The sequence below is a fragment of the Gordionus sp. m RMFG-2023 genome, chromosome 1 (genome assembly GCF_954871325.1).
Source record: "Gordionus sp. m RMFG-2023 chromosome 1, tfGorSpeb1-WG-v2, whole genome shotgun sequence".
Classification (NCBI taxonomy): Eukaryota; Metazoa; Nematomorpha; class Gordioida; order Chordodea; family Parachordodidae; genus Gordionus; species Gordionus sp. m RMFG-2023.
Genome location: NC_088775.1, coordinates 41,919,449 through 41,936,226, shown reverse-complemented (window position 1 = coordinate 41,936,226; position 16,778 = coordinate 41,919,449). Strand labels below are relative to the sequence as shown.

The 16,778-nt window shown below is 27.7% G+C and overlaps 1 protein-coding gene across 3 annotated transcripts in view; it reads right to left on the bottom strand.

Moving 5' to 3' along the window:
• Window positions 1-13,335, bottom strand: part of LOC135922650 (acid ceramidase-like) — a 42,173-nt gene extending 28,838 nt beyond the window's left edge. Inside the window, exons 1-4 of one of the 3 annotated variants that reach the window (XM_065457076.1) lie at window positions 13,222-13,335; window positions 13,134-13,177; window positions 13,008-13,092; window positions 12,880-12,963 (exon numbers count right to left, since the gene is read on the bottom strand). In XM_065457076.1, coding sequence (XP_065313148.1) covers window positions 12,880-12,963; window positions 13,008-13,092; window positions 13,134-13,177; window positions 13,222-13,275 — 267 coding nt within the window. In that variant the 5' untranslated portion in view covers window positions 13,276-13,335. Of the gene's footprint in view, window positions 1-12,868; window positions 12,964-13,007; window positions 13,093-13,133; window positions 13,178-13,221 lie in introns of all 3 variants that reach the window. The other 2 variants (XM_065457075.1, XM_065457077.1) reach the window with 2 other exon arrangements.
• Window positions 13,336-16,778: the final 3,443 nt, after the last annotated feature.

The following is a 16,778-nucleotide window of genomic DNA, read 5'->3' as shown; positions in this document are numbered from 1 at the left end:
GGCCAAAAGGGTAGATTATTAACGTAGCAAAGAGGCGGATTTATATTAAGGCCTAACTAGAGTCCTCTTATTTGTATGACACCTTCGCGCTAATATTTTACATTAAGGCAGAATTACATGGAAGTGCTGCCCATTTATACAGAAGTCTGTTACATGGAAGTGGTACCCAAATTTTTGTCATATAGACCTGTTACACGAAAGTGCTCAATTTTTTTAGAAGTCTGTTACGAAGTGCTGCAAATTTTTTCAGAAGTCTGTTACACGAAAATGCTGCTCAAATTTTTGTCATAACTAGGCCTATCGTACAGAAGTGATGCCCGTTTTTTTCCTCTCAAAGTGAGATAGTTGAATAAACCGTCGTATGCGTGAATTATATAACTTAAAGACGTAAATTTGGCAACATCATATCGAAAATAAGTTTATTTTTCTTTTAAAAATTGTGGATGTATATGTGTATTGTTGGATTATTTACTATATTGATAATCATATCTTTTAACCTTACAAATAGTTAAAATATTCATTTTAAGTGATAGTTAATTTTTTTATAAGCAAACATAAAAACATTGAAATTTGTAAAATATTGGGAAATAGAATATAAAACTATCATTTATAATTCTATAAATAATATTATAGTACAAAAAGTTGATGATATTATAGAGTAAAATTAAATATGTATTATATATTTTATTTTTATACACATATCTTATTTAATAAAATACTAGTAAAAAATTTATTCCTTATTGATATTGTACTGGCATATAAAAGAATAGTTTAGCTCAAGTTAAAATAAATGATTTCTATACACATACAAATAGATCTATTTATTTATTTAATATATAATGAAAATGTTAAATTATACATAAATTCAAGAATTAAAATAGTCTTTAAATAAATCTCTTATTTATCTTGAATTGATACTCGATGCATTTAAAGTTCTACTGATCCCTAATTTTTCTAATATTAGCTGTGTATTAAATTTTATCATAATCAATAAATTGCACATATTATTTTATCAGCATTTTCAACTGAACATCTATAGCCTTAGAAAGAATGGCAAATTTAGCAGTAGCTATGCCAAATGTGCATTCAATGCACAATCAAGCACTACTTAACTTATAATTATAATGTTTTTCTTCAAGACTGATATTTTTCATAGAATAAGGTTTCATAAGATATTTTTTTAGGGGGAATACTAGATCAGCAATAATTACATGTGGAACAATGATATTATTTTGCATAGGTTTAGGAGGAGAATAAAAGTGTTTGATTTTTTAATTCTAAAATATTTAAAAATTATTTATTAATATTAAAAATTTACCATGATATAAACTACTATTTCAGAAAGAGCCATCATCACTTTGTTTTCCATAAAATTCTACAACTATATATATATATATATATATGAATTTGCAATATTGATTTATAAGATCTATAATTGTAAAAAAGGGTTCCAGATTTTGATGACTTTTTATTTTTATGTGCATACCATCCAATGAGCTAAGGTGGAAATCATGTTTCTCAAAATATTCTTGTGCAATCTAAAAATATAAATTATGGCTGTGCCGGTCCACATATTTTTTACCAATCCGATCCGATATTGGTTCAAAACCGATCCGATCCGATATTGGTTCAAACCCGATCCGATATTTATATTGATTTTTCACCACCCCTCTATGAACCAAATGTAATTAAGAAATCAACATTTTTTATGCAAAAGAATTATGCATTTAATTTAATTTTTTTATTTCAAAACAATAATTTTAAAAAAATTATATTATAAAAGATAAAATAAATATAATAATATATCCATTTTATGTTGGTATGAATTATAAAATTATAATATATTTGATTTTTTAAAATAATTTTCAGTATTCCTCCGCGTGAATTTAGAATTCCGCAGATTTTGCAAAATTATCTTTGTCTTTTTTTAAATATTTCCATAATTCAGAAATCATATTTAAAATTATTCTTCTATTTAGCGTATAAATAATAAAATTGGTGTTATTTTTTAAAAAAATTTAAAATAAATAAACTTTGGGTGTTCCTTTCTATTTTTATAAAAAACTTTTAAAATCTATTTAAAAAAATAAATAACATTTATTTTATTTATTTTTGAGCATATCTCCTCTTCCGGTTTTTATATTTTCTGGATTTTCTTATTCCCTGAGCCTCTACTAATGCCCGATCATAGTTATCGAAATTGACTATTCTTTCCTACGATGATTTTCTCCAACAATTTCTTATATAAGGTCGTAGATAATGTTCTCTCCATTCACGGAAAATATCGTCTCTTTTCAATTCTCTCAAAAAAAAGACATCTTGTCCAATTAAAATGTCGATTTCTAAAATATAATAATCTACACTCTTCAAAGATGATATAATATTATACCAACATATTCGAAATAATCAATTATCGCTCTTCCAACTACATATCAACATTCGCGTAAAGCACCATCGAGGGAGGCTTGTCCTATCAAAACTTTCTTTTTCAAATAATAGAAGCGCTTAACTTCTTTTGTGTAACGAATAGTGCTAAGACAACCTTAAGATTTCCCTATTTTGCGGCCGTAGAAAAATTTCCTTAAGTTTGAATTCTTTTTACATCACCACACCCTAAAGATTTCCCCGACAAAGTTTAATTTTTTTTTTTTGCATTTCTTGGTTTACCAGTATATTCGATTATTTTTTTATTTGCCAAACCTTCCCACGTCTCCACACCCCAATAATTTTCCCGACAAAGTTCGATCCGATTTTTACTTAAATCTCCATTTTATTTGCCAAACCTCTTCTTATCCCCACACCCTGAAAACCCCGTCGAAGTTAAATCCTAATGATATGATCCATTTTATTAACCAAACCTTCTCACTCCACACTAAAAATTCTCCCGGCGAAGTTAATTTTTCCTTAGCGATTATTCCTTTTATTCCTAACTCCCCCTCCCCCCTATAACATCACACCCCGAAAAATTCTTCTATTAAGTTAAACATTAATACCCCTTATACTTTATGCATCTAATTTTTTATTATTTTAAATTTACCAACCCTCCTAATTTATCTTCCTCTTTTTCCAATTTTGATTTTTTTCCCCCATTTTCCTAGTTAATATCTTCTTTTTTTTCTTCCATTCAAAATTATATCCGTTAATATATTTTTTCTTTTTTTTTGTTTTCTCCCTTTCAAAGCCATCCCATGGTTAACTCTTGTTGTCAAGTATGCTTAAAAATAGTTTTGCTTAATTTAAATGGCGTGTTTAGGAAACATGGTTCACCCGCTTGCCACAATTCTGGAAAATTTCCCCTCTCTTACGGCCCAGATCCCTTAATTAACGCTCCTCACTCGTATGACCCCAGTCCACCTTGTTCCTCAAGCTCTGTTGATTTATTCCTTAATTCACATAAGCCCCCAGTTCTTTCTAGGATCCCTATAGCCGCCCGAGAATCTATCTCAAGGTTCCTCACGTCACTTATAAATAATTTAAATTCGGATTTCTCCTCACTACCCTTATGGTTAGACCTGGTTAGTTTTTGTTTTCGAGTCCTAGTTAAACCCAAAAATAAAAAAAATAACTTATCTGCCTTAATTAAGGAAAAAGTGTCCAATTTTGGAAATTCGATTATCGATGAATTTTCTCCTTCTTACGCTTTAAACCCCAACTCCTTCCGTCACAAATTGATCTCCGAAAAATTAGATCTTGGAGATATTAGCGGTGCTGCCCGAATATCTTCCGATGATTCTATTTCACCTATCAACGTTACTATATTTAAACAACTTCATGAAAAACATTCACTAGCGTCCCCTTTTAACATCCACCCGCATGCCTCTTCCCCTATTCCCTTTACCTGTGACGAACTACTTAAGTGCTTAAAGTCCTTTGAAAAAGGGACGACAGTTGGGTTGGACAGCTTCAGACCTGGTTTTTTTGTGGATTTAATTCAATGCTCTGATAGTGGCTTCATTGACCCTTTGTTAAAAGCATTAACCGAACTTTGCAATAATATCCTCGTACGCGAGTTCCCCTTATTCGTCCTATTATTTTTGGCGCACGTCTTGTTTCCTTGACCAAACCGGATGGCGGCGTTAGACCCATAGCCATAGGGTCATTCTTTCGTCGTTTAGTCGCCAAGGCTATTGTAAATAGGATTCGGCCTAAAACTAGTTCCTTCTTATTTCCTTCACAGTTAGGATTTGGAGTGAGAGGTGGGTGGTGGCCTCTCATGTTGCGCGTATTTTTATAAATACTGAGGCCGATAAGGTTTTCTGCAAGTTATACTTCAGAAATGCCTTCAACACCATCCATAGGAGGGCATTCTTACCATCTTTTTTACACCATTTCCCCAAATATAGGAATTTCCTTAATTCCTGTTATGGATTCCCCTCGTTACTCAAATTCGGGGAATTTCCCATATCCTCCGAAGAGGGGATACAGCAAGGTGATCTACTAGGCCCCCTGCTCTTTACTATAGGAATTCATGATTTGATCAAAAATTTAAAGTCTAATTTCAAATTAGACCTTAATTTATGGTATCTCGACGATGGCTCTTTTGGCGGTTCTTTATCCAATGTTATGTCGGCCATAGAGTACGTTGAAATGGAAGCTTCGAAAATTGGTCTTTCCCTAAATACAAAAAAGTGTGAAATTTCCTCAACAATAAGGATATTATTCCTCCCTTAGATTTTACAATCATTCCGCACGAGGAACTCTGTCTTTTAGGTTCCCCTATCGGTTTTTCAACCTCCTTTTGTCAAAAAACTTTTGACGATTTGATCCAGTCCCTTTCCAATTCACTCAAGAATCTTCCTCATCTCCCCAAGCATCAGTTCTTCTTTCTCACCAAAAATTGTCTTTTTCTACCGAAATTCTTGCATTTATTTAAATCTTCCCCCGTTTTCCAGTACAATACTCTCCTTAAGGTCTTCGAATTAAAATTTAAACATTTTATCGAATCCCTTTTAGGCTTAAATTTTTCCGATTTCAATTGGTCCCTCGCCTCTATGCCCGCTTACCAGGGTGGACTGGGATTGTTACCCCCCTTCCTTATGGCAATTGCGTGTTTTCTTTCATCTCGAATATCCTTCGCCGATTCTATTTCCTCGCTTATCGAGTTGGACGATCCCCTTCTATCTTCAGCTAAACAAGAGTGGCTTACTCTAATCACCCAAGGCTCCGAGCAGCCAATTTCCTGCCATCTAAAGAGCTTCCTGGTCCCTATGCTTCAATGCTCGTTTGAAAAACTTTGTATGTATCCTGAGCTAACTAACCTTCAACTGCTCAGAAACGCAAAAAAAAACTCTAACGGCCATGAATGGCTAGACGCGATTCCGAGTGGTAAAAAGGAAACGTTACTCACAGACGATGAGTTTCAAACTGCCATTGGCCATAGGCTTGGTTGCCTTATCCCTTCTGTGGACACCTGTGCCGCCTGTCACAAACAGGTTGATCCTTTCTTTAGACATTGTTTCTCGTGCCTTAAAGTCAGTGGCCGTTTCCTGAGGCACGACAACCTAAATAGGTTAATCGGCAAAGCCTTGATTTCGGCCGGTTTCCCCAATAGCTTTTAGCCATTGGGTCTCCTAAATGCTGACGGTAAGCGCCCTGACGGCATGTCTTTAACGTCTTGGCACGGCGGCAAAAGACTTGTCTGGGACGTCTCTTGTGTTACCTCCTTTCCGGCTAACGGAAATACCGACCCCTTGGAACTACAAGAAACCAATAAGTTTAATAAATATAGATTCCTCCCTAACTCTTTTATATTTATTCCCCTAATTTTTAGCGTCCTTGGAAACCCCGGTCCCCAATCCCTAAAGTTCTTAAATCAATTGGGTAGAAGAATTTCGTTAAGGACAGGGGACAAAAACGAGTCCCTATCTCTTAAACAAGTCCAATTTGAAATCCTAAAGGGGAACTACAAATGTTTCTGCGAAACACTCCCATTTCCCTCCTAGTTTATCAAATATAGTCATTTGTTTTATATTAAAAACTTTTTTGTTAATTTTATTTATATTTTGCATCGCAACTATATTTAGATTTTAATCACAAAAAAAAATATTTTTTCGTTATAATTAAACATTTATGTTTTAAATATCTTATATATATATATATATATATTTTTCCGATTATGTACAATATCAAGAAATGTTATAATTTAATATTTTTTTATTTTTTATTTGTTGTATTGTAATATTATTTTTTTTTGTTACAATTTATTAGTGATTTTCACGCGCCCACCAAATTAGGAAATAATTTAAGGTTGATTTTTTTATAAAAATTTTTGGCCTTAAAATATCTATTGGGAATCCTTCAAGAAAAGATATTTGCTTTAATGCTTTTATGCGAGAAATAAAAATTGTTTAAATAAAAAAATTATTTAGAAATTATTAATGTAAAATATTAATCACTGAAACTCTTAGAAATTTTTTTTTTAAATATTTTTTTTTTTATTTTTTTTTTATTTTTTTTTTTATTTTTTTTTTTTTTTTTCTTTTTTTTTTTTTTAAAAAAAATTTTTTATTAAAAAAATAATAAATATTGTAATAATAATTCAAAGTTTCATTACTCAAAAGTTTTAAGAATTGCACTTTTAGTAAAAAGATTGGATCGGATCGGTTTTTACACGTATCGGCCCGATCCGATATTTTTGGAAAAGGCTAAATATAAGTTCCGTTCCGATCCGATATTTAATATCGGCACAGCCCTAATAAGATTATCTTTATAGGTTTCTATATAGCATTGCATACCTCTAGAATGATAGTAGCAATGCAGCCTTTTCCTATTCTGCTACTATAGGATGAGAGTAATTAAGGCTTGTTCTTAAGTATATATATTAATAACTAAATATATCACCTTAAAGTAACAAATAGTCTCCTTTCAGGAGATATTATTTTTTGCATTTGTTTGTATATACATAATTTTATTTTCAATATTTTCGTTTGTCTCAAAATAAAATATTTAGTGATAAGATTAATTTGCATTTGTATAAAATAATCAGCTGCATAATATAAATTGTTGCTAGTTTGGAAGTAAAAAATATTGCAAAAAAGGGCCTCCTAAAACGTTTTGAAAAAACGTTGTGCTTGCAAGTGGCCTTACATTGGTTCCATAAATCGTCAAGATCCTTTACAAAATTTTTAAAATAAGATACAAAATTTCCACTAATATCATTTCATTTATTGAATATTAATATAAAAATAATTACTTGTTCATTTCAATCGTATCAGGTGCCATTAAATCGTTAAAAAAATCAAGCTAGTTTGTTATTAAAAAAACATATATATCGCTTTGAAAAACGTCGTGTTTGTAAGTGGCCTAAGGTAATGATTTTAAAACAGTCATATTTTTTTATAATTGATAAAAAAAATTAATGTTAGAGCTATACTTCTGAAGTGAAGAAACTATAGGAGTCAAGCATATAGACCACAAGGAGACATGATATAGCAAATATTACCAAGACAGACAGAATAAAGGCAAAAATAAGGTTGATTGCAAAGTAAAGAATAATGTTACTACAAGTCAGGTGATTACGATATACATAATAAGATGTGTAACGTGGCCAAATAACAACAATAAGAAATGGCTATATTTTAGGATGTGAGTTAATAAATAGCTTATAAAATATGGAATTTAGTAAATTGCAAGAGGCTACTGGGTATGTGTTGATGAATGTATGTATGTATTCATAAAAATAATTATCTGGAAGAGTGATTTCTAAGTTTTCATCAGGTTTGTGAAGAGAATGATACATGGGCTAGGAAGTAGTCAGAGAAGGTTTTGTGACTCTGATTACATTACCAATTAGTGTCAATGGATTATTGTGTAGGCAACAAATATATCTCATGTTTCAACAATACCGTAAGTTTATGGGCAACATCACCAGCATTAACTATATTGATGAAGTGTCAATCATCGTGAGTAGTTTACAAGAGATAAAGATTACAAATTATATGTGACTTTTAATTAGAATATCATTATTTATTGCGATATTGTATTTATATCTAATTTTTTGTATATTTACATGAAGAATCTATTTGTTTAAAGTTTTTTTTGAGATAATTTATATTGATGTAAATGAGGATATTTTAAAGGGGAAAAACGAAAGAGTTATGTTAATCTTAAAAGATATGATATATTTTTTATGATTTAAGATTTTGATGTTTGTACTTACCACTTATTTTTTATTATTGGAAATAATTGTACTTTTTATATTTCTTATAATTTTTTAAATTTATTTTATTTTAATGTTTTTATACATTTAATTTTATGGTTGCAAATTTAATTGGATTAATAAAAGATTCCAAATCAATATTTTTACATCTTCAAAACCCTCCTTATTCAATTCTATCATCTTCTACAATGGTGTTCAAACTTTTAATTTCACATTATTTTACTTTTATCTTGATATATTTGATATTTTAGCTGCGTTTTTCAATGAGCAAAGGCCTAAGGAGGCTAAGATAATATTTTTATATAATATTATTTATATAGCATTAATAAATTATTTTTTAATAAGTTCAAATGTTCAAACTGGTGTTTATACTATTCATACAAATTGAGCAATTGGTTTTCTATAAAGCATCATGTAGAGTAGTATTTTATTATAAAAGAAGAAAAATGCTATCTTGAGTTTTTTTTAAATACAAAATAATATGATTATCAATATGGACAATATAATAATATAATGCATTATTTGAAATTTACAAGAAACAAAATGCTTTTTGTAACTATTATCATTTTTTAATTTGAAAATTAATGCAAGCTAAAAATCATGAGTGGATAAATCAAAAAGTAAGATAGTGTTGTATAATCAGCTAAAAAGCTTAATTAGGCTTTGCCTAAAAATCTGGTAGGAATTAGTCAAAAATTAGGCATCTGCTAAGGAGCTCAATTAATCGTCAGTCAGCATTACATAAGATAAGTCTATTTAATTATTTTTTTTATATTTATATATAAATTAAAGCTAGACTTATCTTACGTAACCCTGATAGACAATTAGCTGAGCTCTTTGGGCCCTCATATAATCATAATTCAAAGTTTCATTCACTGAAAGATTCCCAAAACTAGAGCTGTGCGATCCACATATTTTTCAACGATTCGATATTGGCTCAAATTCGATCCGATACCGGTCCGATATTTATATTGATTTTTAACTACCTCCCTTTGAACCAAATGTAATTAAGAAATCAATATTTTTTATGCAAAAAAGAATTATGCATTTAATTTTTTTATTTCTACAATAATTAAAAATTTTTTAGGTAGATAGGTAGTATTAAATGAGTTTTTTTTGCAAAATTATCTTTGTCTTTTGTAAAATATTTCCATAATTCAGATATAATATTTGAAAAAATTCTTTTATTTAAAGTATAAATAATAAAATTGACGTTATTATTTAAAAAGATTTAAAATAAATAAAACTTTGGGTGTTTCTCTATTTTTAAAAAAAAACTTTTAAAATACTATAAATTAGTGTTGGTAAACGGCTTGATTAGAGCCGATTTTTAAAAACGGCTAACTCAACATTATAGTTCGGAAAATATTGCCTAAGCGTCAAGATTTGGCCAATAGATGCTTAATCCTATTGCCATCTATGAGCAAAATCTTTAGGCCTGCATAATATTTTTCTGAATATTATTTTGAGTTAGCCGTTTTTAAAAATAGGCTCAAATTGAGGCGTTTAACAACACTACTATAAATCTATTTAAAAAACGAAATAAAATTTAAGGGGTTTTGTGCATTTGGATTGTTTTAAAAAAAATTATTTAGATTATTAATGTAAAATAAATATAAATAAAATAACAAAAAAAAGAAAAGTAAAAAGATCGGATCAGATCGGGTTTTTACATGTATCGGCCCAATCCGATATTTTTGGAAAACGCTAAATATTGGTGCCGATCCGATATTTAATATCGGCATAGCTAGTGTGGTAAATTAGTTGGTTTTACACGACCACGACCCTGGTTTTTGGTCGAAAAAATGAACCAAAACCAAAGCAACCAAATTGGTTGACCAAATCCATCGACCCGAGCACCGACCCGCACCCGAGCAAAGCATCGACCCAATTTATTTTATTTATATTAAATATTTTATTATTATCACATCAATATTTATCAACAAAAAAACATGATATTATATAATATTTTTTATTTATATAATATTATATTATCAAATTAAATTAATATTATGTCATGAATGGTTTGATGTTTTTTAATAAAAAAATGATATGCTGCTAAATTGTAATATCATTTTAACAATAAATTTGTGATTTCCACGCCCAAAATTTTAAGCAAAATATAATCATAGTTCATTTGATAAGAATTTTAAATCTTTTTGTAAATAAATCTTTTTTGTACGTGATATATAGCGCATATACCCTCTGACGTTGAATTAACAGAGCTACGCTAGGTTTTCTTCATTTCCATCTAATTAGATCATAAGTTAATTGGGGTGTAAAGTTAAAAAATATAAGGAGCCCTCTACACGTTTGTGGGTAAGCCGCAAGTACTTAAACAATCTTTTAGGTGAATGAAATCTTTTATAGTTTTTTTTAATCGTTTTTCTGAAATTTTTTTTAAGTATATTAAAAGAAGTGGTAATTTCTAAATAATTTATTTTTAAATATTTATATCAGACTTTTTTATGTTATTTATAAGATCTTTTTAAGGATAATATTTTAATGTGATAAATGTCATAATATTCGTCATTTTTTAACCTTTTTGAAATTTTTTGGCACAAATGTGTAAAAATAAATTTTTATTATAAAGAAGGTACGTGAAATTGGCCCCCCAATTTTGGATTTTTAATGGTTTATCAGTTGGACTGATGTGTACCCGCTTTGTACCGTTTTCAGATCGATTTGTAACATCACCGTTTTTGAGATTTTCAAATAACAAAATGGGGGGGGGGGCAACTTCACGACACCCCACTCCAACTTTTGAATTTAAAAATAAAAAGTGTATAGGTCGATAGAAAATGATTTGTCAATTTGTAACGTTTTCAGTTTGATTTGTACCATTACCGTTTTCCAGCTACTGACCATTAAAAATATGGCGCCAAAAATAAAAAACACTCAAATTTTTTTTTAAATTTCTTAATGTACAACGATACAGAATTTTTTTCTCTTCCTAATGATGCCTCAAATTAAGTCTTATCTTCATTATTTATTTCGGAAATCAAATTTTAAACCTTATATTATAGCGTGAAGTTAGCCTCCCCTCCCCCCCGATATTCAAATTTTAACATTTTTCAATAAAACTTCAGTTATGTACCCTGGATAAGTGACAATTGTCATAATCGTTATTTTTAAGGTTAATAGAATTTTTATGACGCAAATTGTCAAAAATAAATGTAGCAAGCATGTTTAAATAAAATTTCAGGGAAGATGTACCCTAAATAAGTGACAAGTTGCATAATCTTTAATTTTAAAATTTTTTTAGAGTACCTATTTTTGCCAATTTGCATCAAAAAATTCTATTAACCTTAAAAATAACGATTATGACAATTGTGACTTATCCAGGGTACATATTAACTGAAGTTTTATTTAAATGTTTGCAATATTAATTATTTCCAATTTGTGACAAAAAGATCTAATATCTTAAAAATACAGATATAATTATCATTTATTATAGGAACATCTTCATTTAATTTATAATTTATTATCTTTATAAAAATATTTTGATTTTACCCTTTTGTGCCAAAAACTTTCAAAAATGTTAAAAAATAACAATTATGACAATTATCTCATTAAAATATTATTCTTAAAAAGATCTTATAAATAACATATAGAAGTTTTATATAAATATTTAAAAATAAATTATTTAGAAACTACCACTTCTTTTAATATACTTAAAAATAATTTCATAAAAACGAAAAATAAAAAAACTATAAAAGATTTCAATCTAAAAGATTGTTTATTTATATAAAAATTCACAAAAGAATTTCTCAAAATAGATTTATTTACAAAAAATTTAAAATTCTTATCAAATGAACTATGATTATATTTTGCTTAAAATTTTAGGTGTGAAAATCATAAATTTATTGTAAAAATGATATTACAATTTAGCAGCATATCATTTTTTTTAATTAAAAAACATCAAACCATTTTCATAACATAATATAAATTTAATTTCATAATATAATATTATATAAATAAAAAATATTATACAATATGTTTTTTTGTTGATAAATATTGATGTGATAATAATAAAATATTCACATTTAAATAAAACAAATCGGGTCGATGGATTTGGTCAACCAGGTGGATCAATTTGGTTGCTTTGATTTTGGTTCATTTTTTCGACCAAAACCCCAACCAAAAATTATGCTAATTTGACCCAACCAAGCAATTTTACCACACTAGGCACAGCCCTACCAAAAACCCTGAGCAGTTCATAAACAATGACTTATAGATCAAGTTTTCAGCTAAATCTAATTAGGTTTAGCTCTATGTTAGGTCTAATTAGCCAATTTTTTCACCTAAAAACTCATCTAAGCCATTTTGGGGTTGACTAAAATTAACCGATTATATAATAGGGTATTATATAGCACATTAAATTTGATTTTGGATCTATCATCTTTGAAAGCAATATCATGCTATCATCAAACTTACTATAAATACAGCCTAATGAGCCAATAGCCTTATATTGGTAAAAATTTCTACATTCAAACATAATCGAATGTTATCTTTTTAATAAAAGCTAAAATAAATTAATATACTCTCTATCATTTAAATAGGGTTTAGTCAAGCTATTTCATAAATATAGTATTTAAATAAATACTTATATAGACAATAAAGATAAAAGTTGCTAAACACCCCTTTATACATATATTATCTGAAAGCTAATTATAGAAATCAAATTTTAATCAATGTAAAAATTCATACTTCAAACTTACTAGATATTTATCTACAAATTTCATTAAATATCCTTTAAAATATTCATTGTCAATTTCTGAGAACACTTCAAATAAATGTAAAAGCTAAAAAAAATAAAAATTGTAAATTATAATTAATTTTAATAAACTTCTTGTTTTCTACCATTAACTAAAGCATCCCATCTGCTTTCGGCCGGCGAATCAAGATTGATTATATATTCTGACATTTTAAGGCTATAGGTTTAAATCAATAAAAATAAAACATTATATTTAACTTGTCATCATTTTCAGGATAAGTTTTAACTGCGCAATTATGTGCCTAAAATTTATTTTTAAACTTTTAAATGTATATAAGTATATTACAACATAAGCTTTGCCATGCCCTAAAATAAAAACAATTAAAATTGCTATTCGCATCGCAATTAATGTCTTTTAGGAAATTTAGTTATTTGATCTGTGTCACATTTTAAAATGTCATATATCAAATCCTAAAATATTTAGTTAAAAAAAATTTTTAAGATAATGATCATTTATAAATATAAATAAAATAGAGATTATATGCTTTTTAAGTATATTTTTGATATCAATAAAATCACACCATAATCCTCTTGAACTAAAACATTAGGCAAGATAAAATTTTAACAAATTATAAAATTAATAATATTTATTTTAGATGAATTTCTGAATTAAAAATTTTATTAATAACTAGCTAATAACCCGTCAAGAATGACGGGGAATTAGAATTTTCTCCTTTATAACTATTTTTATATCTTTAAAAACTCAATCTATGAAAGGATGATAGATATTAATGCTCCCAGGTTCTTAAATATAGTCGAGACATCCCGGTGCTTGAGACATTTTAATTATTGTCAATAAAGGACACAAATATACACCTTGCTCACATTTAAAAGATAAAAGAAAATTTTACCCAATAATTAAGATTTATTACATGGAAACAATGTCTCTTATTGGAACCCCAAATACTACATTATCCACCAGAGCTCCTGTTAGTCAGCATTTCTGTTCACTCCCCACCGCGTGAATTTGATTGTTTATTTCCAGTATATTCAAGATAGTTGGATGTTGAAGGAATAAGACTTTGCTCGTGCCTTTTCTTGCTATGACAAAGTGCCTGTCTCTTTCTAGCTTTCTCCTTATGTTGATTTATTATTAAAATTTAAAAATATAAGAATTACTCAATTTTATAAAAATAAGTTTATTTTAAAATATTTATTATTGTGGACATAAAATAAAATTACTAAATATTTACTAAAATCTGATTCCACGTCATTCTTGACGGGTTATCAGCTAACATACAATAAAATTAAAAAATATATAATTTACTCTATAGCATGTTGAAGCAATAATGCCTTGCTCTTTAGATTTTGGTAGTATGAAACGTTCCATTGTTTGGTTTTGTTGAATGGTATCTTGTGTAGGAATCTTAAAAAAATAATAAAATAGTATTTTAATGGCCCACAGTAATGTTCAACTTGTTCTTGATTTTTAGTATCTTCAAGATGATTGGATGTTGAAGCAATAATACATTGATTGTTTATTTCCAGTATCTTCAAGATGGTTGGATGTTGAAGGAATAAGACTTTGCTCGTGCCTTTTCTTGCTACGACAAAGTGCCTGTCTCTTTCTAGCTTTCTCCTTATGTTGATTTATTATTAAAATTTAAAAATATAAGAATTACTCAATTTTATAAAAATAAGTTTAGTTTAAAATATTTATTATTGTGGACATAAAATAAAATTACTAAATATATACTTCATAAACATATTTATAAAAAATAATGGAAAATATTAGAATAGCCCCTCACCTAATAAATATATATTTCGGAATCACATCTTATAAGATAGGAAAAATCTGATTCCTCGTCAATCTTGACGGGCTATCAGCTAACATACAATATAAATTTAAAAAATATAAAATTTACTCTATAGGATGTTGAAGCAATAATGCCTTGCTCTTTAGATTTTGGTAGTATAAAACGTTCCATTGTTTGGTTTTGTTGAATGGTCCTTGTGTAGGAATCTAAAAAAAATAATAAAATAGTATTTATAAAAATTTTAACTTACATTGCCTGAGATAACCTTAAAAAACTTATTTAATATTATATGTATTTATTATGTAAGTTTGTTTTTTGTGCAGGAATATAAAAAAATAGTATTTATAAAAATTTTAACTTCCCTAAATCTGCCACTTAACGTGGGTAAAACAGAATAGATAAATGAATTTTCAAATATAAAATTGCTCAGATAAAACGTAAGTATATATGAGGTATATTATACCTCTGTCTTGCTCTTTTTCTATAGAATACTTAAATATCAATTGTAGCTACTGTATAAGTCGCAAATATAACTTAGAAGATTTTTATAAATATGACTATAGAAACATAAACAGTAGTAGCATAAAATTAAATTATAGCAGAATAGCGATTTTGACATAACTGTTTCTAACATGTCATATTCAATGTGCCTTTACTTTTTTTCACTTAGTACAAAAGTTACTTTATAAATAGTATCATCTTTTATTATTATTACAATACTAATACCAATAAAAACCAAAATATAAAACTAATACCACTTAAGCCAATCTCAATAACTGATAAATTCATCTAAAAGTAGAGATATATACATGTTTAAAAGCAATGTCAATATTATTTACAATTATACGTCATTACCTATTGATAATATATTTTATTAACCCATTCAAGTAAATAAAGCAATGACCAGTTAAAAAATATATAAACGATGTCCAAAATAACATATATTTTAAAAAAGTAAAAATAAAAATTTAATTAATACAAATATTTTATATTTTTAAATTTATTTTGTGTAAGTGTGAAAAATATTTCCTTATATATCTTACCCAATGATATATTTGCAAAATATATTTGTGCAATTATTGGTGCAATAATCATTATAATTCATAAATGTTAAATAACTTATTTTTATGTTTTTAATTTATTATAAATTTATCTACTGTATTTTATTTTTTTGTGCAGGAATCTAAAAAAGTATTTATAAAAATTTTAACTCACATTGCCTATGAGATAACCTTAAAAAACTTATTTAATATTATATGTATTTATTATGTAAGTTTGTTTTTTGTGCAGGAATCTAAAAAAATAGTATTTATAAAAATTTTAACTTACATTGCCTATGAGATAACCTTAAAAAACTTATTTAATATTATATCTATTTATTATGTAAGTTTGTTTTTCGTGCAGTTTCCTTGCTCGTAACTTGCCGTAAATAACTGAAAATAAGACGTGTAAATTGAAAGTATAAAATAAAATTTACTGATGATGATGATGGTATCTTGTCTATGATGGTTTTGCTCGATGTGGTGTCTGTTAAAAAATATATCTAATTATTTAATAATGATGATGATGGTATCTTGTCTATGATGGTTTTGCTCGATGTGGTGTCTGTTAAAAAATATATCTAATTATGTTAATATTGTAATTATATTTATATTATTATATGTTTTGTAATTCAGTATTGTTTTTTTTTTGAAAATGGCAGTTCGATTTGGTTTATGAATGCGTGTTTGATATGGTTAAGCTATGATGATTTTTATTGAATATATATTATAGACTTGAATTCCTTAGCTCTTGTAGGATTGCAAACATTTTTTTCATACTAATGTTCCTTCCTGCTTATTGCCTCAAAATACTTCTGAAATGCTTTCCATGATTTATAGGAGATTAAATCCATTTTGCTAATATGATCTAAATTGGCTTAAAATTGCTATGATAGATAGATAAATTATAGATATATAGAAAGAACAATATATTTGACATCAATTAAGACAAAACATTTACATTTCCACTTTGAAATATTATGCTATTTAAAATAAAATATAATATTATAGGTGGCGCTAAATATCATGGAGATTAAAACTACAAT